Source organism: Notothenia rossii (assembly GCF_949606895.1).
Source record: "Notothenia rossii genome assembly, chromosome: 8".
Taxonomy (NCBI): domain Eukaryota; kingdom Metazoa; phylum Chordata; class Actinopteri; order Perciformes; family Nototheniidae; genus Notothenia; species Notothenia rossii.
The window spans coordinates 80,123,765-80,148,250 of NC_136906.1; the positions used below are offsets into that span (position 1 = coordinate 80,123,765).

General features: G+C 41.0%; 1 protein-coding gene across 2 annotated transcripts in view; it reads left to right on the forward strand.

Moving 5' to 3' along the window:
• Window positions 1-24,297, forward strand: part of LOC307015268 (serine/threonine-protein kinase D3-like) — a 41,141-nt gene extending 16,844 nt beyond the window's left edge. Inside the window, exons 4-19 of one of the 2 annotated variants that reach the window (XM_079643781.1) lie at window positions 1,111-1,242; window positions 2,377-2,534; window positions 6,700-6,889; window positions 7,372-7,449; window positions 7,866-8,049; window positions 8,600-8,723; window positions 9,244-9,321; window positions 12,145-12,382; window positions 14,263-14,312; window positions 14,737-14,809; window positions 16,028-16,134; window positions 18,389-18,550; window positions 18,922-19,020; window positions 19,281-19,548; window positions 19,983-20,068; window positions 20,935-24,297. In XM_079643781.1, coding sequence (XP_079499907.1) covers window positions 1,111-1,242; window positions 2,377-2,534; window positions 6,700-6,889; window positions 7,372-7,449; window positions 7,866-8,049; window positions 8,600-8,723; window positions 9,244-9,321; window positions 12,145-12,382; window positions 14,263-14,312; window positions 14,737-14,809; window positions 16,028-16,134; window positions 18,389-18,550; window positions 18,922-19,020; window positions 19,281-19,548; window positions 19,983-20,068; window positions 20,935-21,108 — 2,201 coding nt within the window. In that variant the 3' untranslated portion in view covers window positions 21,109-24,297. Of the gene's footprint in view, window positions 1-1,110; window positions 1,243-2,376; window positions 2,535-6,699; window positions 6,890-7,371; window positions 7,450-7,865; window positions 8,050-8,599; window positions 8,724-9,243; window positions 9,322-12,144; window positions 12,383-14,259; window positions 14,313-14,736; window positions 14,810-16,027; window positions 16,135-18,388; window positions 18,551-18,921; window positions 19,021-19,280; window positions 19,549-19,982; window positions 20,069-20,934 lie in introns of both variants that reach the window. The other variant, XM_079643780.1, reaches the window with a different exon arrangement.
• Window positions 24,298-24,486: the final 189 nt, after the last annotated feature.

Consider the following 24,486-nt stretch of genomic DNA (forward strand, 5'->3'; position numbering starts at 1 on the left):
TCCTCCTCCTCGTGCTAAGTGTTAGCGGTTAGCTCTCCTCAGATCTTTCTCCAAACACACCATAAATATGAAGCTCTTTGTTTCCGGAGAGGTGTGAAGGTTCAAACCAGAGACTGTAAATGAAACCCCGACCGCTTCCTGCTGCTGCAAAAGCCTGCAGAGATCAGAGTGTTTCTTTCTCCCACGTTAGCGGGACAGTGAAGGCATCGCTCAACGCTAACCTGAATATAACATGCATTGAATGTTTTTGTCTTTGAGTCTGACAGCCTGACAAATAAAGCATTTCAATACGTTTTTAAATAACAACTTCTAATCTTTTTTTATTATTTCCTTTTGTTTTTATCTTAAATTACATGTTTTTATATATTTAATACCTTCATATATCTTGTATGTTTGTATGTAATGCAGCTAATGCATTCTTTGTATCTGATTATAGAGTTTGCAGAACAAGTTGAACGAGGGGGAAACTTCAGAGACTCACAGTTTTTAAGTTAATTAAGTTAATTGATCATTATCTTGTCAAACAGGCTCAAACAGGACGCACGTTATCAGGAGGTCATCTCGTTTGAGGGTCAATACGTTTATCTTGATGAGGCTGTGGCGCCATTACTCTGTAACCGTCTGAAATATCTACGCCATGTGACGGACGTTAGGAGTTACCGTTCAAGGGAAAACTATTTTTAATTTATGTGAACATTTCTTAAAACAGGATTTAAAAAAAAGGAAAACATCTTTATACATTTTTTTTTACTGTGACATCTTTAAAACAACCTTATTTACAAAATGCATCTGACATTAACGTCACAAAACAAAACATTTGCTTAAAAAAGCTCTTAAATGCCCTCAAAAAGGAACTTTAACTGAGTTTTACCAAAAGATTAAGATCATGATTTCCTCTAAACACGGCTCTTTTCAAATGAATGTTATCAGTAGAGGTTGTTATGATTTGTATTTAACCAAAGCAGAACTCATTTCACAATAACAGAAGCTTTACTGACGAGCAATCAAGGATTTTTACAGAAGATCCAAACCAGTTTCAGGATGGGAAACGTCCCATGTTGTCTGTTGTTGTTGTTGTTGTTTGACTGTATTGTGTTTTTATTATTTCAGCTCTTGCCACAGCGGAGGATTTCCAGATCCGACCTCACGCTCTCTACGTTCACTCCTACAAAGCTCCGGCTTTCTGTGACGACTGTGGAGAAATGCTGTGGGGACTCGTCAGGCAGGGCCTCAAGTGTGAAGGTAACACGGTTTTATTATTTACCAGAAGATAGCGCTAAAAAAACGATCTAAATTAGACGACTAAACGTCTTCACGGCCAACATTAGCCTCCTTTAGCTTAGCTGTGGTGACATGAAGTCATGTGACCGTGCTGTAGTTCCTTTATAACCCAACATTAGTCTCCTTTAGCTTAGCGGTGGTGACATGAAGTCATGTGACCGTGCTATAGTTCCTTTATCGCCCAACATTAGCCTCCTTTAGCTTAGCGGTGGTGACGTGAAGTCATGTGACCGTGCTGTAGTTCCTTTATAGCCCAACATTAGCCTCCTTTAGCTTAGCGGTGGTGACGTGAAGTCATGTGACCGTTCTGTAGTTCCTTTATAGCCCAACATTAGCCTCCTTTAGCTTAGCGGTGGTGACGTGATGTCATGTGACCGTGCTGTAGTTCCTTTATAGCCCAACATTAGCCTCCTTTAGCTTAGCGGTGGTGACGTGAAGTCATGTGACCGTGCTGTAGTTCCTTTATAGCCCAACATTAGCCACCTTTAGCTTAGCGGTGGTGACGTGAAGTCATGTGACCGTGCTGTAGTTCCTTTATAGCCCAACATTAGCCACCTTTAGCTTAGCGGTGGTGACGTGAAGTCATGTGACCGTGCTGTAGTTCCTTTATAGCCCAACATTAGCCACCTTTAGCTTAGCGGTGGTGACGTGAAGTCATGTGACCGTGCTGTAGTTCCTTTATAGCCCAACATTAGCCACCTTTAGCTTAGCGGTGGTGACGTGAAGTCATGTGACCGTGCTGTAGTTCCTTTATAGCCCAACATTAGCCACCTTTAGCTTAGCAGTGTCACACCTGGTGATTATAAAACAGAGATTCTATGATTAGCTAATCAGCGAGCCCACATTATGTAAACACAAAATGAATGACAGGAAACAGACTTACACCACCTGAAATACAGAAGTCTTAATATAAATACAGTGAAACAGGTGCCAGGGTATTTACAACAATTCACACAAGCTTCCTGTCAATTAAACTTAACGACAGGAAGTCGTGTGCAGCGAGTGTTTCTGTGGTATAGCAATGAATACATGAAATGCTTTTGCCCAAACAACAGGATGATTAAATGATGTTAAAACACTGTTTCCTCCCTACAGGGTGTGGCCTGAACTACCATAAGAGATGTGCGTTCAAGATCCCCAACAACTGCAGCGGGGCGAAGAAGAGACGTTTGTCCAACGTGTCGCTGCCGGGAAGCGTCCTGTCCGTCGCTCGCCCCCCGTCCAACGAGTTACCCGCCACTCCTCAGGAAGAGGTGAGTTCAATGCCTCGGAAAAATCCTGTATTTCACAACGCTTCAATCAGGTTCACAGTGAATACAGACCGCAGGAGGGTGGGATCCTTCATGATTTATTTTAATTTTGTTTCTTTGCTTAGTCTTTTACCGATTATTTACAATACAAATATAAAAAAGTGTTCATAAAAAAATTATAATAATTAAAAAAATTATAATAATAATTAATAATAACAAAAAAATACGACAAGTATATTAGAAAATAATCAAAATAATACATTCATATTTTAGGTATAATAATATTAAATAATCATAAAAGTTCAAACATATTGTAAATAGTAATGAAAATTAATATAATGAAAAATACCAAAATGATGATATTAATAACGATGATAGATTTCTTGTCGAGTTAAAGAGCAAATGAACAGAGTGTGTGTTTGTTTAAGGAAATCAATGCCTCTGTGAACTCCAGTATTTCAAAACTCTGCAGAAACCATCAGGTTCAATCGGGTTTACGGTGAATACAGACAGCGTATTTCATGTCTCAGAAATATTTTATTAATCTATATTTCAGGAGGTAAAATAACTCTATTTGTGGCCATTATTTCAACATTTTCAAAATCAAAATAACTGTAGCTTTAGGAGTTTATTTGGAGAAATGTTGCAGTGAAAACAGGGCTGAACAAATAACCATCATTATCACAATCTGGCCAATCCTTATGGATCATAATCTTCCTTTCACAACTGCAGATACTTTGAGTTAAAAACGTCTTTCTTGCTTTGCCTCATAAAAAAGTTAGGATTTAAATTAAGAAATCTTTGACTTAAGTCTTTAATGTCTGAAAAAGCGTCAAAAGTAGTAATAACTATGAGTGTGTGTGATTTCATTTCTGTGTGTTACACTTTTAGATTATTATTATTAATGACATCTAAATATTTTAATTGACTGAGGAACGGCTAATTGTACTTTCTCTTAATTTGTTTTAAAGGATTACAAATTATTAAGATGAAAAAAGTATTAATACACAGTACTTATACACAGTATTATTACACAGTACTTATACACAGTACTTATACACAGTACTTATACACAGTACTGGAGTAAATGTACTCGGTTACTCTTCTTCTCTGCCGAGGGTTTCCAGTCTGTGTTTCCTCTCAGAGTCCAAACAAGTGCAGGTCAGGTGAACTGGAAACTCATTGGTGTGTGTGTGTGTGTGTGTGTGTGTGTGTGTGTGTGTGTGTGTGTGTGTGTGTGTGTGTGTGTGTGTGTGTGTGTGTGTGTGTGTGTGTGTGTGTGTGTGTGTGTGTGTGTGTGTGTGTGTGTGTGTGTGTGTGTGTGTGTGTGTGTGTGTGTGTGTGTGTGTGTGTGTGTGTGTGTCAGAATATACCCTGCCTCTCGCCCAGATGCATGCTGGGAGTGCAGTATAGGAAAGAGGTTTTAGAGTTTAGACTCAAACAGAAGCATGTTGATGAGCTGTTAGACAAGAATCAGTTTAGAGAGAGACACATGTGTAAATGACTAACACACACACACACACACACACACACACACACACACACACACACACACACACACACACACACACACACACACACACGCACACACACATAAACACATGCATGCACACACACTTTCCAAACTAGCAGCATGACGTTGTGCAACCAACCAATTAGCCATTTCCAGTAGTCACCCCCCCTCTTTGGCTCTCTCTCTTTTACACACACACACACACACACACACACACACACACACGCACGCACACGCACACAGACACACACACACACACTCTGATAGCTGGAGGCAATCCAGTGGATTTTCCATCCCGTTCAAACCAGCGAACAGAGTGAGTCACAATCAGAGCTTCACACTAACAGACACACTTTTATCAGCTACATCACGCACACACACACACACACACACACACACACACACACACACACACACACACACACACACACACACACACACACACACACTCTCTGAACCATCTAAACACAAAGAGGAAAGATTCTTATTCTCATGAATGCAAAATCGCATCTAATTTTTGATTTATTTGTGTTTATTGGTTTAGTCTAAAATACATAAATAATAATAAAAAAATAAAAAAATACATTAATAATAAAATAATAATAATAATAGTTAAACATATTTTAAATAGTAATGAAGTTAAACATAATATAAAATACGTAAATAATAAAAATAATGAGGACTATAATAATTATTTAATTCTAAATAACAAATGACCAGAGTGTGTGTGTGTGTGTGTGTGTGTGTGTGTGTGTGTGTGTGTGTGTGTGTGTGTGTGTGTGTGTGTGTGTGTGTGTGTGTGTGTGTGTGTGTGTGTGTGTGTGTGTGTGTGTGTGTGTGTGTGTGTGTGTGTGTGTGTGTGTGTGTGTGTGTGTGTGTGTGTGTGTGTGTGTGTGTGTGTGTGTGTGTTTAAGTCAATCAGCTTGTTGACATGCTGCAGTTCATCAGGATGAAGTCATTTCATGCATGTAAACAGAAACAACGTCCTCATCAGGTCACGTCACACAGTTCCTGACGAACCCCCCGTGGGTTTCTTGCTGCTCTGGACTCGTTCAGGCCCATTGTGTCACATGCTTCCTGCTCTTACCTCGCCTGTAAGCTGCTCGCCGCACAAGGACGGCCATTGTTCTGCAGAGAGGAGATTTCATCTGTGCTCCACGTTACTCTCTGCTGCTCCACCTCCCTTTACTCCCCTCTGGCCGCTTTAAAGCAGGGAGGAACACACGTAACCAGGGGAAGAAAGACATCAGGGACTCTGCCTGAATTCATTTCAGTTACTCTCTATAAAAGGCCTTAGAAGGGTGATGTTATATTAAAGGAATAAAGGGCGGCACAATATATCATTCCATCATCACCAAGTCACAACAACCCGGATGTGTTGTTCATACATTGCTGACATGTATCAATTACAAGCAGAGGTGTGAAGGAAGTACATTTACTCAAGTACTGTACTTAAGTACAATGTTGAGGAACTTGTACTTTACTTGATTATTTACTCAAGCACAAGATCTGAGTACTTCTACTTTTACTCAAGTACAAGATCTGAGTACTTCTACTTTTACTCAAGTACAAGATCTGAGTACTTCTACTTTTACTCAAGTACAAGATCTGAGTACTTCTACTTTTACTCAAGTACAAGATCTGAGTACTTCTACTTTTACTCAAGTACAAGATCTGAGTACTTCTACTTTTACTCAAGTACAAGATCTGAGTACTTCTACTTTTACTCAAGTACAAGATCTGAGTACTTCTACTTTTACTCAACTTCAAGACCTGAGTACTTCTACTTTTACTCAAGTACAAGACCTGAGTACTTCTACTTTTACTCAACTACAAGACCTGAGTACTTCTACTTTTACTCAACTACAAGACCTGAGTACTTCTACTTTTACTCAACTACAAGATCTGAGTACTTCTACTTTTACTCAACTACAAGACCTGAGTACTTCTACCTTTACTCAAGCACAAGATCTGAGTACTTCTACTTTTACTCAAGTACAAGACCTGAGTACTTCTACTTTTACTCAACTACAAGATCTGAGTACTTCTACTTTTACTCAACTACAAGACCTGAGTACTTCTACCTTTACTCAAGCACAAGATCTGAGTACTTCTACCTTTACTCAAGCACAAGATCTGAGTACTTCTACTTTTACTCAACTACAAGACCTGAGTACTTCTACTTTTACTCAAGAACAAGATCTGAGTACTTCTACTTTTACTCAACTACAAGACCTGAGTACTTCTACTTTTACTCAACTACAAGATCTGAGTACTTCTACTTTTACTCAACTACAAGACCTGAGTACTTCTACCTTTACTCAAGCACCAGATCTGAGTACTTCTACTTTTACTCAAGTACAATATCTGAGTACTTCTACTTTTACTCAAGTACAATATCTGAGTACTTCTACTTTTAGTACTTCTCCCACCTCTGATAACAAGTATACTGTAATAATAAAATGTAGTTTGTTTACTTTTCTCTGAAGTGTGTCCTTGTCCGATGTGAGGGTCCGAGGACAGAGGGGATCGTATCGATATTCTGTACAAACTGTGAAGTCCACTGAGACGTATAATGTAACGTTTGTGATATTGGGCTATATAAATAAGCATTGATTGATTGATTGATTGATTGATTGAACATCTTCTCTCCAGCGCCCCCTGCTGGGCGCAGTGAAGCGGGACTCCCTGCTGAGCGGGCGTCCCATCTGGATGGAGAAGATGGTTCTGGGCCGGGTCAAAGTGCCGCACACCTTCTCCGTGCACACCTACACCCGGCCCACCATCTGCCAGCTCTGCAAGAGGCTGCTGAAGGGGCTCTTCAGGCAGGGCATGCAGTGCAAAGGTGACACTCAGGAGGAACAATATGTATCAAGTTAATCTGGCTTTCTCTAGATACATTCATTTAACTGTATTTATGTATTTCTTGCTAATCCGTTCGCTATATTATTTCATTAAAAAAAACGTTTTAAATGTATTTATTTATTAATTAATTTGTGAAGTGATCACGTGACAGGTGAAGAGAGACATGGTACTTTTACCCTTTTTATTAATTACATCATGTATGTTGTGATTACGAGCTATAACATGACAGGGGAACAGACTGGTATTGTATTGATTGGTTGATTGATTAAGTGATACCATGAAATGTATATTTACTACAAAAAAACTTTTATTTTGTTGAAGTCTTTAATGGAATAACTGTCACAAAACCCAAATTCTAATTCTAATAAAGTTTTATTTTATTGATTGATTAATTGATTAGTACATCGAGTACAGATACACCATCGTTTCTGTTTTTAATTCTCTGTTTCTCTTCTGCTGCAGATTGTAAATTTAACTGCCATAAGAGATGTGCGGCTAAAGTTCCTCGAGACTGCCTCGGGGAGGTGGACTTCAACGGAGGTGAGATCTACTGAATATGATATTAATTAAAAACTTATTTTATTATTTTAAAAATGTTATAATATACATATATACTTTTTTATTTTTTATTTTTTATATTTTTGTGTCTTTTCCACATTTTTACTCATTTTATAATATATTTAAAACTGAATAGTTAATGTATATATACTGATCTTTCTTTCCCAGTAATTTATCATCTATTTATGGCTTTTTTTTGTAAATTAATGGTCTTTTTAAACACTTTTAATTTTTTTATTTAATAAATATTTGTAATTTTCCACTTTTTTTGTAATATTTCCTCGGCTTTTTCCATCTTTAATTTGTCCTACTGCGTTTAGGTGTGCCCGAATAAACACCAATGCATATTCCTTGTATGTGCAAACCCACCAAACATATTTCTCGTGTGTTTCTTTCAGAGCCAGCGAGTCTCAGTCTGGACTCGGAGGCGACGATGGAGGTGGACAACAGCGATGCTAACAGCGATGCTAACAGTGATGCTAACAGCGAACACAGCCTCGACGAGACGGACGACAAACTGTTCTTCATCGAGGGAAACTGCACCGACGGAGAGAAAGACGACGAGACCATCAGAGCCTTCAGGTACAAGAACCCTGGATTACCCATGATGCTCTGCGCTACTCATGTGCATCTGGTTGTCAGAGTAATAATACGTCAATTGGATAATGGTTGTAAGTGTAGAGGGGAAACTTGGAAGCTTCTAACCTGATGTTTGTATATATTGATATACCTTTTTATTGCCCATTAAGGCCTAAAAGATGCTTTGATATAGGCCCAATTCCAAACCGCCCCCTACACACTACCCCTCATTAAACTGCACAACAAGATAGACATTTAATATCGTCATACAGATGTTAACAACTTCATGGTTACCTCAATTCTCTAACTTAGGATCATACCTGGGTGTAGGTAGGTAGGGTGTGGTTTGGAAATGGGCCTCTGTATGATGTCTGATGTCTGTGTGTGTGTGTGTGTGTGTGTGTGTGTGTGTGTGTGTGTGTGTGTGTGTGTGTGTGTGTGTGTGTGTGTGTGTGTGTGTGTGTGTGTGTGTGTGTGTGTGTGTGTGTGTGTGTGTGTGTGTGTGTGTGTGTGTGTGTGTGTGTGTGTGTGTGTGTGTGTGTGTTCCCTGCAGTCCGTCCACCAGCACCAACATCCCTCTGATGCGATTGGTTCAGTCGATCAAACACACCAAGAGGAAAAGCTCCACGATGGTGAAGGAGGGCTGGATGGTTCACTTCACCAGCCACGACAACCTGGTGAGGAAACACACAACATAAATACACACAAGACATATACACAATATAAACACACAGATCATTTTTAAATGAGTGGGGAAACTGGATTTAGTGACACAGGCTCCAGATAGAATACAAATATACATACAAACATCATAACGTGCCTCAAAACTGAACCTAAGTACAGTATTTGAGTTAGTGTTACTTTAAAGCTAACACTAACAACAACAAAAAAAGGCCCTATTATGTTCATTTTCAGGTTCGGCTGAAAACTGGTCAATTCTGTTGTGATTGGTCAACAGCTTAGAGATGTCCCGCCCCTTAGCCTATCACACACAATGTGTTGGAGCGCTGGCCAATAGAAGCTCGTAGTGATGTCACTAGGTTCCAGAACTTTGGGATTTTAGCCTTTGCAGACCATTTACATGCACTAAAAAATGCTCTGTCTAATCCTACAGTCTTACAGTGTACACATATTTAAATAAACTCTATAATGTATAAATAATATATCGTGTGTGTGTGTGTGTGTGTGTGTGTTCAGAGGAAGAGGCATTACTGGAGGCTGGACAGCAAGACTCTGACTCTGTTTCAGAACGAAAGTGGAGCCAAGTATTACAAGGTAGGAGATCCAGGTCCGATTTCAGCGTGTGTGTGTGTGTGTGTGTGTGTGTGTGTGTGTGTGTGTGTGTGTGTGTGTGTGTGTGTGTGTGTGTGTGTGTGTGTGTGTGTGTGTGTGTGTGTGTGTGTGTGTGTGTGTGTGTGTGTGTGTGTGTGTGTGTGTGTGTGTGTGTGTGTGTGTGTGTGTGTGTGTGTGTGTGTGTGTGTGTGTCAGAATGTACCCTACCTACCTAAATCAGCGGACAAAATAAGACTCATGTGATGTGAGCTCAGGAAGCCAACACGAGGTCAAACACAAAAACTTTCCAGGTTTTATTTTGGGACTTCCTAGAAGGAGAATGTGTTTCATGGAAATATGAGCGAGTGATTTGAGGTCAGCTCGTTTGATGTCGCTCCCTTTTGATCCGTTGACCTTCACCTCAAAGAGACTCTCTCTCTCCACTGACCCACGTCCTGCCTTTTGATCGGAGAACAACCCTGAGTGTGTGGTCGAAGAGGAGGAAGAGGAGGAAGGGGAGGAAGAGGAGGAAGGGGAGTAAGGGGGGGAAGAGGAGGAAGAGGAGGAAGGGGGGGAAGAGGAGGAAGGGGAGGAAGAGGAGGAAGAGGAGGAAGGGGAGGAAGGGGGAGGAAGAGGAGGAAGGGGAGGAAGAGGAGGAAGAGGAGGAAGGGGAGGAAGGGGAGGAAGAGGAGGAAGGGGGGGAAGGGGAGTAAGGGGGGGAAGAGGAGGAAGAGGAGGAAGGGGAGGAAGGGGGGGAAGAGGAGGAAGGGGAGGAAGAGGAGGAAGGGGAGGAAGGGGAGGAAGGGAAGGAAGGGAAGGAAGGGAAGGAAGAGGAGGAAGGGAAGGAAGGGGAAGAAGAGGAGGAAAAGGAGGAAGGGGAGGAAGAGGAGGAAGGGGAGGACGGGGAGGAAGAGGAGGAAGGGGAGTAAGGGGGGGAAGAGGAGGAAGAGGAGGAAGAGGAGGAAGGGGAGTAAGGGGGGGAAGAGGAGGAAGGGGAGTAAGGGGGGGAAGAGGAGGAAGAGGAGGAAGGGGAGGAAGGGGGGGAAGAGGAGGAAGGGGAGGAAGAGAAGGAAGGGGAGGAAGGGGAGGAAGGGGAGGAAGAGGAGGAAGGGAAGGAAGGGAAGGAAGGGGAGGAAGAGGAGGAAGGGAAGGAAGGGGAAGAAGAGGAGGAAAAGGAGGAAGGGGAGGAAGGGGAGGAAGAGGAGGAAGAGGAGGAAGAGGAGGAAGAGGAGGAAGGGGAGGAAGAGGAGGAGAAAGGGGAGGAAGGAGAGAAAGGGGAGGAAGGGGAGGAAGAGGAGGAAGGGGAGGAAGAGGAGGAAGAGGAGGAAGGGGAGGAAGAGGAGGAGAAAGGGGAGGAAGGAGAGAAAGGGGAGGAAGAGGAGGAAGGGGAGGAAGAGGAGGAAGGGGAGGAAGGGGAGGAAGAGGAGGAAGAGGAGGAAGGGGAGGAGGAGGAAGGGGAGGAAGGAGAGAAAGGGGAGGAAGAGGAGGAAGGGGAGGAAGAGGAGGAAGGGGAGGAAGAGGAGGAAGAGGAGGAAGAGGAGGAAGGGGAGGAAGAGGAGGAAGGGGAGAAAGGGGAGGAAGAGGAGGAAGGGGAGGAAGGGGAGGAAGAGGAGGAAGAGGAGGAGGAGGAAGGGGAGGAAGAGGAGGAAGAGGAGGAAGAGGAGGAAGAGGAGATATTCCTCTTCTTGTGTGTTTGATCTGGCAGCGTTGGGGTTTCCTTGGAGGGGTTGGAGGGTTTTTAATGTTAGGAAAGGAAGGAAGGGAAGCTTCAAGTTCAAAGAGAGTCTCTCAGTTCAGCAGAAACAGGAGAGGGGTTAAGATGGAGCTGAAATAATGTCGTTCTCAGACCTTTGACCTTTAAGTGACTTAAAATGGTTCAACGAGTGTAATTGACCAGCATGTGAAGAGAGGTGATGTTTTATCAGTCCAGAGGTTTGGGTTTCCAAGCTGAAAGTGGAAATACGTTTTTTCTTCCCGGCAGGAGATCCCGCTGTCAATCGGCGCTTTCACACCTGAGCACTTTTCCCGTTTAGTTCCGATAGTTCCTGGGATTTTGCATTCACACCAAAAAGAGTTCATGAGAATTTGTACCCCCATGTTTAGTGCCTGCTTAGAGGTGGGACTATCCTGGGGAGAAAAAGTACCAATTTCGATTGGCCTTGGCGAATTGCAAACCACGGCTCGTAAAACTCTGAAAAAATAAAAAGCCATTGTATTTGCTGGTATTAGCATGATTAGCATTAGCATTCACCCAGCGCACCAACGGAGAGAGAATAACTTATGGCAACACAAAAGAAAACATGGGAGCGGTGGAGATGAGGAGGTGTCGGCGTTCTGGCGATTTACTCGGAAGTAGAAGCAAGTCCCTAACTCCAGGGACTTCCGGCTGGGGACTTCGGGTGGCAGTATACGCCGTGAAGTTGTTTGCGGCCTGCCAGTAAACCCAAAGCAGAAGAAGAAGAAGTGACGTCAGCGGCTTCATTTGTTTAATCTTCCCTCAGGGAACTTATTCCGGTGTGAACGCGATCGGTACTTAGTGCCATGGGGGAACTAAGTACTGGGCACTAAGTGCTGCAAAGTACTTGGTGAGAAAGTTGTTAAAGATCATTTACAAACAATATGTTGCGCCTTTATTGCTTAAAATTACACTTAAAATGGTTATAAAAAGTACAATTTAGCAGAATGTGAAGAGAGGAGCTGTCTTATTAGTTGAGTCTTTGGTTTCCAAGCTGAAAGTGGAAGTTCGTCCAACATGTTTGATTACTTCTGTCTCTTATGGCGCTTGAATCTCCATGTTTTTGACTTCCTCTGTCTTCTACCCCGCAGGAGATCCCTCTGTCTGAGATCCTGCAGGTGGAGTGTGCGAAGGACTTTGGGAACTTGCCTCCGGGCGGGAACCCTCACTGCTTCGAGGTGATCACGGGGAACATGGTGTACTACGTGGGGGAGAATCTGGGAGAGAAGCATCCCAACACGGCGCAGATGGCGTCCGGGTGGGAGAAAGCCGTCCGACAGGCCATGATGCCCGTCACCCCCAAAGCCAGCGCGCAGGGCAAGGAGCACAGTGAGTCCCAGGGAGACATTATAGATTAATCAATAGTTTACATTATATAAAAATATATATAAATGTACAGGAAAATGTGTGTTTTATATGCATCAAATAAATACATATACACAGAAATAAATCAACACATGAGAGTGAAACATACCCTTACATTATATGGACAGAAAAAGGGATACAAATCAATAAATCACATTATATAAAAACAATTATATGTACAGAAGAAATATGAGTATTTGCAATAAATAAATATATTTTGGGAAAATAAATAAACACAAATAACTGAGGGTGAGAAATAACCAGAAAAAGGGTGAATTTTATTATAAATCGTCCGAAAAAGTCAGTTAAAATGTTTTAACAATCATAAAAATTAAGAAAACTAATAAAACATACAAATATAGCAACAAATTATATCTTGATTCAAAGGTAAAAAATCTATAAATTACTTTCATTAAAAATATACGTGAAAAAAATAATTTAAAATTTAAAATGTTCTTTTTTAATATGTCTAGAAATAACAATTAAAAAGATGCATTTCTTTAAAAATCCTCAGCAAAAATGCCTGTGTTTTTTAAAGGGACACTCATTTTCTGTTGGTGTGAAAAGAGTTCCTGGGTGTTTCTCAATGTCAAGGAAGGATGCTCCAGAGCCACTATTTCAAGGATGCTACGTCATCGAGTCCCGCCAAAGGACTGGGATGTCCAGGATGCTTGGAATTCTACCGAGGCCGGCGTACTTCGTTGCGGGAAATTTCGAGGCTGCACATGTATATCCTCCGGTCTTAAAATCCCCACAATGCTTTGCGCAAGGACCAATTTCCAAAATCTTTGACGGAAATCGCGCTCCATTTAAGGCGGGGCCTCGCATATGACGCACACCTGTTAGCCTGTTCCACCGTTCTTTGTTTTCCGAGGCGAGGAAGGATTCTTGCCTCGCTTCTGAAGGACCTGACTCGGAGGGACATGTCCTACCAAGGAAGCGTCCTCGACATTGAGAAACACCCCCTGTTTGGAGATCCAACAACTTATAATGTCAACTTCCTGCACGTTTTTTCAAAGTAAAAGCCTCTCAGGGTTGGGAATAGATTCCAGTTCTCGAAACGCTTTCAATGTCAAACATTCGGAGAAAGTGTTGGATTTAGACCACCAGAAAGTTACCAAAGACAACCTTTTTTAATTAAAACATGACCGTATCAAGCGTCTTTGAGCATTACGAAAAGCGCTACAAAAATCCCATGTATTATTATATATAAATAGTAAACAATAGCAGCCTTTTTCAAAATAAAAGCCTTTTCCTTTGAGGTTTTTTAAGAATGAACCGAGCTGGACTTCCCACAGTTTGTAGTCCTGTCAGTGACGTTACATAAAGTGTGTGTCTGATGACCTGGACGTAAACAGACTGTCGGTATTGATCGCAGCGAGGGATGAAACTGGGACAGAGATCTGAAATCAATCTGAGCTCATGAGTGGAAATTCCCTCTGAGCCGCAGCTTCCTCTAAACACAAAGCGCCCTCTTGCTTTCATCCACTGATATGTTTATTTCACAATGAGCAGAGGATCATCCGACCGCCGTAGAGCTTCTAAATCTTTGATATGATAGTTTCTGTCTGATCAGGATGGACAGACACGACAAAAACCAGCCTTACGCAACATTTCTACTGTGAATGTTCTGTGGAGACACGTTTTAAATGACGTAAGAAGCTGAAAAATGCACTTTGGGAATACAGAATAACCATCAGACAAATGCTCCTTACTGCCAACATGAAGTCAGTGTTGTTAATGGTCTCCTTGTTAATCTACAAACCTGTGTGTGTGTGTGTGTGTGTGTGTGTGTGTGTGTGTGTGTGTGTGTGTGTGTGTGTGTGTGTGTGTGTGTTCAGAAGAAGTCTCTATCAGCATATCAGTGTCAAACTCCCAGATACAGGAAAATGTGGTAAGTCCTGTTTGCTTCTCATTTAAGTGTAAATTATAAACTAAGGTTATGAAAACTTGTTCTGTGTTGCATGAAAAAAAAATGGTAAGAAAAATGGAAGAATGTTATAGTTTGTAAATATCGGACCACCAGAAATATGATTTATCGTCATGGAGGAATTTTAAGTTGATTTCTTTAACACTTGTTGAGCTAAATTAATTCTCCATCTACTAACTTTACTGCAGAGTTTTTTATTGAACGTTTGTCCCTTCCAGGCTTCCATACTCACCAGGGTTTTTAGGTTGAAACGCCAAATAAAACCTCCTTTTTCAAATGTCACAGAGCTTTAAAGGTGTTTCTAGCTTATAATCAAGGAACAGTCAATAACAAATATGTGTATGTACTTACTAATTGTCTTATTCAACTTGTGTGATCTCTCTTTCAGGACATCAGCTCAGTGTATCAGATCTTTGCCGACGAAGTCCTCGGATCCGGACAGTTTGGAATCGTCTACGGAGGTGAGAGGGACAACATATAGTACAATTAAACCAGGGATGGGCAAATGGTAGCCCTCAGATTAATTTATAAACAACGTAATTAATTAAAAAATATATATATATATATTTTTTTGTATTTGTTTACTTGTAATACTGATACCGTCCACTAGACTCCTAGTTACGTTGCGAGCTGTGTACATGATTTAGTTCGGCAGCCAAATACCGCAAAATAATCTTTGACACGTTTGTGTGTATTGTGTTTGTTTCCCGGGGAAACACTCACAAGAAACACCGGCTGTTGTTATGTCTGCTGTGACGTTAAGTTGCCTCTTGTAATTATGCGGTTACAAGCTTCAAAGTTGTATTTATCTTCTGAATTTGGCGAAACAAGTTTAATATTCTAAAAACCAAGACTTTGTTTATTTGAAATCAGATGAAAACAAACGGTCACGGACCCTGCCGTGTTATCTATGATTACTATACGCTTTTCATTCATAATGTCAGCGGAGGGAGGGGGGGCGGCGCTGAGGAACAGCAGAGTGGGGGCTGAGGTGTCTGTGTTGACCCTTATTGTGCGTCAGCGGAGACAGGCTGTGAAGTGTCTGAGGTTCAAGTTAGACTAATGTCTGGGTTAGTGTTCATGACTTCATGTTTATGTCATCTTAATGGTTAATCTCAATGCACACACATTTTCTGTGCTTTCCAATATTTTAAAATAGTTTTATTAAACTGTTTAATAACCTTTTCAATACAAACATGCCACTTTAATTAAATAACATTTCTGTGAACTGATATTTGTTTAGTGAGCTTATTGGAGGATGTTTCCTTTGATTGTAAAATGTCAATGAAGATGTCAGACTTAGTATATTTGTTAATAATTACATACAACACATGGAATTTGTGTGTGTGTGTGTTCCAAGTGAATCTGCGGCCCCCTGGTGGCCAGTACATCAATGATGTGGCCCCCACCACCATCCAAGTTGCCCATCCCTGCATTAAACTAAATTGCACACGCAGCACTTACGGTTAAAAGCCAGATCAAGATAAGAACCCGGATCGAACACATCAAACCTCTTGAATCTACCAAACAGGCAGAAAGTACAGAAGTCTTCAAATAAAAAGGCTAAGAAAATGACTTCATGTGTGGATCGTCTTCCTGCTAAATCCAGATTGCTTCCTGTAGATAATTAGTTAATTGATTAATGTTTCAGTCGAGAGCTAAAGTGTTTTCCTCCGCAGGTAAACACAGGAAGACGGGCAGAGACGTGGCGATTAAAATCATCGACAAAATGAGATTTCCAACCAAACAGGAGAGCCAGCTGAGGAACGAGGTCGCCATCCTGCAGGTACCGAATATACTCAAGATGCACGTACAAATACACATTTTATCAAGTACTGCACTTACAAGACATACTTGCTATATATACTTCTATACATTGGAGAGAGTAATATTGTAATTTTTACTCCACTATCACATTACTACTAATCTACTAGTTACATCGTGACAAACTACTCAATTAAAATGCTTCAACATGTATTTCTTAATCATAAAACAAGATAATATAATATCTGGAAAGAGCCCTTCTGCATACAGAGTACTTATCCTCAGTTCTTTATTTGAAATGGAATATTTTATCATTCTATTAACCCTTAGATGCCCTTAGAGCAGGGGTTCCCAACCTTTTTTCCCAAGAGCCCCCCCAAATGACTCCTGTTGGAAGTTGCGCCTCCCCCCCAACACACACACACACACACACACACACATACACACAAGGGGGGTAATTAAAGTTTAAAAGTCTCAAAAATGCAAACTGGATGAATGTGAAGTGTTTAGTTAAAGGAGGATCAAAGCGTAACTAAGGAGCTCTATTGGAGTGACTTTGATGGTTATTGGACTCAGGATTCATTCATTTGGATTCCCGCTGTATGAAGAAATTAAAGGACGGCGCAAGTGGAAACAATTCACAAAGGGATTAAACTGTTTAAAACACATGCTCAAAGTAAGCCGGATTTTGCCGATGTGTTTATGTGGATTCAAAAGTCGTAAATAATCTACAAAATGGAGGAGACCGATCTGATCGGAGCAACTGAGACAAATAATCCAACTGAAACCGGCATGGACGACAACTATGCTTTAAAAATGTGCTTATCCAGAAAAGCCCGGTTTGGACACTTTACGGCAGAAGAAACATTTCTATTAAAGAAAGAATTATACATTTCTGTCTTTGTATGCCTTTAATAGCCACTAACTTGAATTGTTATTCAAATTAATTAATCAATTATTTTTTATATTTTATTGTAATGTAGAGACAAGGCTTTTAGTGACAATCATGTATTGCTTTACAATTATATGTAAAAAAAAAAGAATACATTTTTTTTTTTTTTTAAAAGTCTAAATATAATAATAATAATAATAAATGGGATTTATATAGCGCTTTTCTAGACCCAAAGACGCTTTACATTATGAGTCAGGTCGACAAACAAAACAAGAACAAAAACACAAACAAAAACAAAAAACAAAACAAAAACAGAAAAGCAGTCAGGAGGATGTTGGTTCAGAGGGGGGAGGGGCGGGTTTAAGGATAAGCAGAGTTGAAGAGGTGGGTTTTGAGACGGGAATGGAACAGGGTGAGGGAATCAGACTCACGGAGGTCTTGGGGGAGGGAGTTCCAGAGCTTCGGGGCTAAATATGATATTCGGCCTCAAATCATCTGAGGCCTGGCGCCCCCCCTGCGATCTTTGGCGCCCCCCCAGGTTGGGAACCACTGCCGTAGAGTGACTGGACCCTGCACTCTTCCATAAGTGGGTCAAAAAGGACCCCTATTAGAATAATATGTGTTTTTATGCCATTCTTGTCACTCTGGTTAAGAAAAATCACTTGTATAATATTTAGTATTATATTTTGGTTCACACTAGAAATATTTCATCTAGAATTTTTCACTATTTATAATTTTAGATTTTTTTTTTACATTTTGAAAAAAAAACGTTTTCCTATAGGATCCCATAGAAAATGCATGCGGGTCATTTTTGACCCACTTTTGGAAGCTTGGGGTAGAAATACAAAAACTAAAATTTCTTAAAATGTAAATAAAAAATTTGAATGGCTTGATATCCAAAACATGTTCTTTGAGGAATAGCTGGAATATGAAATGATACAAAAATGTAATTACAAAGATACTTGTACTCAAGAAAGACCCACTTATGCATCTTAAGTAAATAGTCTTCTTCCACCTCTGCATACAGTATACATGCAGTCAGACATCAAAATAAGTAACGTTATTATGCAAGTAAAATGCAGGACTACCTCAAATATATACAATCCTTCAGTATATGTACAGTAGACTAAATACTGTATTTGTTTATGTTAAGAAATGTTTGTGTCCAGCAGAATCAAATCTGAATAAATAAAGCAAAAAAGTCTTAAACTCCTCTCAGGATATGTCAGTAGTAACTCCCATGCATCTTTTACAAGTTGTTTTTCACGTGTCTTCAGATTGTTTTCTAACTTCCTGTTGGATTGGAGTTCCTTAAGCAACTCAAGTGACTAAAACTACTTTAAATTGTGTTTTTTGTCCACGTTTTCCCGCCTGTTTCCTTCAGAACCTGCACCACCCGGGCATCGTGAACCTGGAGTGCATGTTCGAGACCCCGGAGCAGGTGTTCGTTGTGATGGAGAAGCTGCACGGAGACATGCTGGAGACCATCCTGTCCAGTGAGAAGAGCCGGCTCCCTGAACGCATCACCAAGTTCCTGGTCACGCAGGTCAGTGAACGCCACATTCTCTTGCACTATTTTACCGGTTTGATTTGTTCTATGTCCTATATTCAGAGATGCAAAAGTACACACGTCCTTCACTCAAGTAGAAGTACTGATACTCGTGTTTAAAAATACTCTGGTGAAAGTAGAAGTACTGACTAAACTTCAAGTAAACGTAAAGAAGTATGGGCTGACCAACCAGAACAGAGCTAACCAATCAGAGCAGACTGGGCTCTGGTTTCAGACAGAGGGTGAAAAGAGGTGCATTGAAGCAGGGAGACATGGGTTTGAGAATCCTGTCTGAGTTGTTTTAAGATCTCAAAGATTCAAAGACCACAGCCTTGTGTTAAATCTTCTTCTTCCCGTTGTGTTTGTAGATCCTCGTGGCCCTCAGACATCTTCACTTCAAGAACGTCGTGCACTGTGACCTGAAGCCGGAGAACGTCCTCTTGACTTCAGCAGAACCCTTCCCTCAGGTTAGAAACACTTAAAGTAACAAACCTGTTTTGAAAATGTAAGAAGTAGAAAGTACAGGTATTTGAGTTCAACATGTGAGAAGTAGAAAGTACAGGTATTTGTGTTCAACATGTAAGAAGTAGAAAGTACAGGTATTTGAGTTCAACATGTAAGAAGTAGAAAGTACAGGTATTTGTGTTCAACATGTAAGAAGTAAAAATGTACTTAAGTACAGTAACTAAGTGTTTGCACTCCACCACTTCCCACCTCTCTCCTGCAGGTGAAGCTGTGTGACTTCGGTTTCGCTCGGATCATCGGAGAGAAGTCGTTCCGGCGCTCGGTGGTCGGCACGCCGGCGTACCTGGCTCCCGAGGTTCTGCGGAGCAAAGGTTACAACCGCTCTCTGGACATGTGGTCGGTGGGCGTCATCGTGTACGTCAGCCTCAGCGGGACGTTCCCCTTCAACGAGGACGAGGACATCAACGACCAGATCCAAAACGCTGCCTTCATGTATCCATCGAACCCCTGGAAGCAGATCTCAGAGCAGGGTGAGTTTAAAACCTCTGACACTAGTGTCTATATTATAAACTGAGCCAGAAAGTTTGATAAAAGTCAGATTTAAAGGCACAATCCTAAACATGGTGGCACTTTTGAAGGGATACATCTTTCAAACATCTTACATTGAAGGTATTTTAATACTCAAATCCGCTAATTTCTCATTAAACGAAAAAAAACTCGTTCTTCATGTACCCCTCAAACCCCTGGAAGCAGACTAGTGTTTTTAACTTTCCGTCTTTTCCTCAGTGAAAGAAAAGCTATTGGTTGTTGACCAGAAGCACCTGGATACATGCAGGAGTATTTCAACACATTAGATCTAATAAATCCAGATGTTTTAAATATATTTGAAGACAGGACTGTGGATCAAACTTTCGATCTGAAGCAGACTTCCTGTGGATGTTCACTCTCAGTGTCCTCCTTTCAGCCCAGGACCTGATCAACAACCTGCTGCAGGTGAAGATGAGGAAGCGCTACAGCGTGGACAAATCTCTGAGCCACCCCTGGCTGCAGGTAACACACTTTATATCCTTTTTACTAACCTAAAAACAAACCCAGAGGACTCTTCAGACAGCTGAAGGAAATGTAATGTAGAAATCTGTCCTGTGAAATAACCAAGAGTATTCAAACTTAAGCAGGAATGAAGCTTTCGTGCTCGGACACGCCCTCTTTAATAAGCTAATGTACTACCTCCTGTAGCACTACCAGACCTGGATGGACCTCCAACATGTTTATCATTTAAAGTGGACCTATCATGCTATATTTGAATAACATAGTGTAGGACCATACCTATATAAGGCATATTTATACTTTTCATTTTTCAAAATACCAAACAGATCATGCATTTTAGCCATTCCTCATTTCTCTCAATGTAACACTGTCTTTGCATCATGGGCTGATTCTGTGAGAACAGCACCATCTACAGGCCTGGCATATGTACTACAGCGTCTCCAGAGCTTTCCAACGGCAATGTCCGTGGCTGTCTCCTCCTGATTGGTGGAGTTGGCCCAATAGCCGTAGCGCCACTTCTGTGACATCATAGAAGTGTTCAAATCTGGATCAGTCTGTATCAGATCCGTTGCAGCCCCTTTTTAAGAGATTTGGGTATGGAGGAAAATAGAGAGGGTTGTGTTTTCTGACACTTGGTGAGTTCCCTGGAACACCGGGGACACATATTCATGTAGAAAAGACGTACAAAAGTGAATTTTGCATGATAGGTCCCCTTTAAGTTATCGATTATTCTTAATGATGTGTTCTATAAATGTTGATTTTTGAACTTCACATCATGCATACTCTCCGTAATAAGCTAATCAAGTGTTTTAAGTCACTCTTATCCTGCTTTCTGGGGTTTAAATGTTGTTTATCCCGTCCTCCCTCAGGACTACCAGACCTGGATGGACCTCAGAGAGTTCGAGACGCGTCTGGGCGAGCGCTACATCACACACGAGAGCGACGACGCTCGCTGGGAGGAGCACGCAGACGAGAGAAACCTTCATTACCCAAAACACTTCATCATGTCCCGAAACCTGGACGACATGGACGAGGATCCCTGAAAATGGTTTCCTATAAGGACACACGGACTGAGAAACGACACTGTGACAATCATTCAAGTCTAGAGAGCTTTTATTTTTAACACATTTTACAGCGTTTGTTTTTTTTACATCCTTGTTTTTTTACAACTGCTCATTTTATATTCATAGCACGATGAGTCCTAAAACCCAGAAGTGAGTCAGCATTTCACCACTTCCTGTTCCCTCGTCTCAGAGCCAATGGGATGGCTGCAAATAAGGTGTTTGGTTGAGACACATTGAAGAGACGGATCACGTTTTGTTCTACGAAATTAAATCCATCTGCAGTGACCCCACTGGTGATCTCTGAAGAGTGTAAATGTCTGAGAAACGATGGTTGTTCCCAAGTGGCTGAATAGGACTACAGAAGTTGTGGAGGCCGTTGTACGTCATTACGCCGAACACGTAAACACTCCTCTAATACCTCATTCACACCAACGCAACTCTGGTTCAAGCTCCGTGCTAGAGCTTTTCAGGTTCAGAACCGGTTCTTCGGTTTAGCTCCGGCTCTTTTCACACCGCCCAGAGTCCGACTGGTGCTGCGTCATTGCGTCATCGTTCGCGTCATGACGTAACCGTTTGCGTGCCTGCTTCATAAAACCAAAGCCCGCGGAAACCCCTCACAGCTGACACAGACAACAACAACAATGGCCGATTGTGCTCCAGCTTCCTCTGTACCTCTTCAGAAGACCAGATTCCTAGTAGGTAGCTGGTCTCTTCAGTGGACCACTGCTGCTTGTTAAGTTTCTCCATCGTTGTGTACAAACTGGATAAAACGCAGGCTTGTTGTTGTTGTTCAGGAGTTGATCCCGCCCCTGCCCCCGCCTCGACGTAAGCGTGGCGTATGTGGTGCTTTTGCTCTGGCCGTACAATTTTTTGGTGCTCGAAATGAACCGGATTCCGGAGCTAAGAGGCTCCGCTGCGGTGTGAACAGGAAAACCCGGTGCTTTTCAAGCTCCAGCTCCGAACCGGCCCTGAAACACCGTTGGTGTGAATGAGGTATAAGTTACTTTGCCCTGTTCTGCTTGAAAGCAAGTAGCTGCCTCCTGCAGACTGTTCAAACAAACGCTTCAACTCTTACCATTTAGAATCTGTGTGTTTGAATATGGATCTGAAGTTGGCGTGACGTTGAAGTCGTGCTGCTGGACTCGCCTGTAGTTCCTTTATAGCATAACGTTAGCATTTTGCTTCAGGCCATTAGATTTATGATTCGAACATTATAAAAGTATTGTAGACATGTGGAGATTATCCGGCTGAACAAAACGTGCAGTTCTTATATTTTTTACAATATTCCAAAAAGCCTATGGAGAAATCCTGTTGCTTTTTCTCGAGGGAACCAGCTGCTTCCTTCAGGGCCGGCCTACAAAAATACGTCATCACTGCACCGCTCTCACCGGGTTCATTCATATTACCTATAAGTAGCATTTTTATGGGGAAATAAAATTGGACAGGGCTTTTTTGTCAAGACGGTGCAAGGAGTTAAAGATCAGAGGTGAAACCAGTATTTCAGTTATTTGGCGAGCGAGGCCTTCATTACCCCCAAAACACTTCATTATGTCGACCTGGACGATATGGAAGAGGACCGTGAAAAACATTTCCTACGAGGAGACAAAGACTGAGAAACGACACTGTGACAATCATTCAGGTCCAGAGTTTTATTTTAACACATTTTACAGCAGGGTTTTTTTTCTACAAGCCATAACAAACACACAGAGAGCCTAAAGCTGGAAGATTTTAATAAAACGTCTGCGCTGCCAGACAAGCTGTAGCTAAGAGACTTTTTACACTTTTTCAGCTCAAATAGCATATTTCTAGATCTCTTAAAGCTGTGCGGAAAGTTTCTATGTGACGTTAATATCAGGAGAAATGTGTCTTAATTATTTTATGACTGTAATGTTTTCATTGTTGGGATACTGTTTTAAAAATGGGAATTTCACTGATAATAACTTTTGGTTTGTTCTTCTGCAAAAGTAAACGTACTCTTAATCTGTAACGCTCATTACGCAGCAGAAAGCTACATTTTATATGATGGATGAAAATCTTAGTAGTAATCTCGTAGCGTTAGCGGAGGTTACGTTTTTGTACGGTGGCCTGTTAAGGACATTTTAGATTTTCAATGGTTCAATGGCATGCTACGGCAACTATCAGAAAACTCGAGGGCTGTCCTCCACTAAAGCGTTTTTAGTTATACAGATCTGTCTCCTGATAAAATAATGCAACAGAGAAACTTAAATCTTTTATTTAACAGAGATGTGCTAAGAAAGTTTATTGGAAAAAGTAATTCAGCATTAAAAATGCAGAAAACCTGGCCTTGCCACATGCTAACTTTAGCATACTAAAATAACATTTCAATATATTAAAGACAAAACAATTCAACCCAAGACTTTTAACCTAATTATGGTTATTCTGATTGTGGATCATCTTATCTCACTTTCATTGTTTTTGAAAAAAGTTAGCTTTGTCACACAAACGCTAACCTTAGAATGCTAAAAGGCTATATGTCAACAGCTAATGAATAATAAGCTATTTATCTAATGCTAACTTTGCCATCTACATAGTAAGGCTTTGTGAAACCTGATAAATGAATAAAACAGAAGAAAAACTATTGGTTGAAACTGATTACTAAATAAAACTTCAATCTTACATCGAAATGTATTCGAACTTCACTTCTTAAGTAGCCTCCTAGATTAGCTTTTGTAGCTAACTGTGTAGGTATCTACAATGTGAAAGCTAACGGAGCTAGCGCAGGAATATTAACATGTTAAAATGCTCTTTGCTAGCCACTTCATTGTTAACCAGCATACTAATTACCCATTCTAATTTGTTAGCATGTTAACAACACACTGTGAAAAGGAGTTTTATGGCAAACACTTCACGAGCTAACTATGCTAACTAAGTATTTTTAAATATGATTATTTAAGACTCAGGTATCATTGAATTAAATTGAGAATATGAAACATCCAACTTTTGCAGAGAAACTTGTTTTTAAAGTTATTTTCAGAGTGCTTCTCTCACTTTTTCTGATGAAGACGAGCTGAGAATCGAGCTGCTATTGTCTCACTGAGCTGCAGCCTGAGCAATTATTTCACGTTTTATATTTTTGCAATAAATGTTAAATGTCATAATGTGGGGGATGGGGGGGGGGATTAAATGGTCTACTTTGGGAAAATCAAATGCTACATCCTTGTTGTTCATCTGCTCATTTTATATTCATAGCACCATTACCGGGTTACTTAATATAACATAATTAGCAATTGGATGTATTTTAATAGTAATATCCTCAGACTCAGCAAAACAAAACAAATAACCCTGAATAAGGGGATCGACACTGGATGTTTGGAAACAATCATTTAATTAAAATCC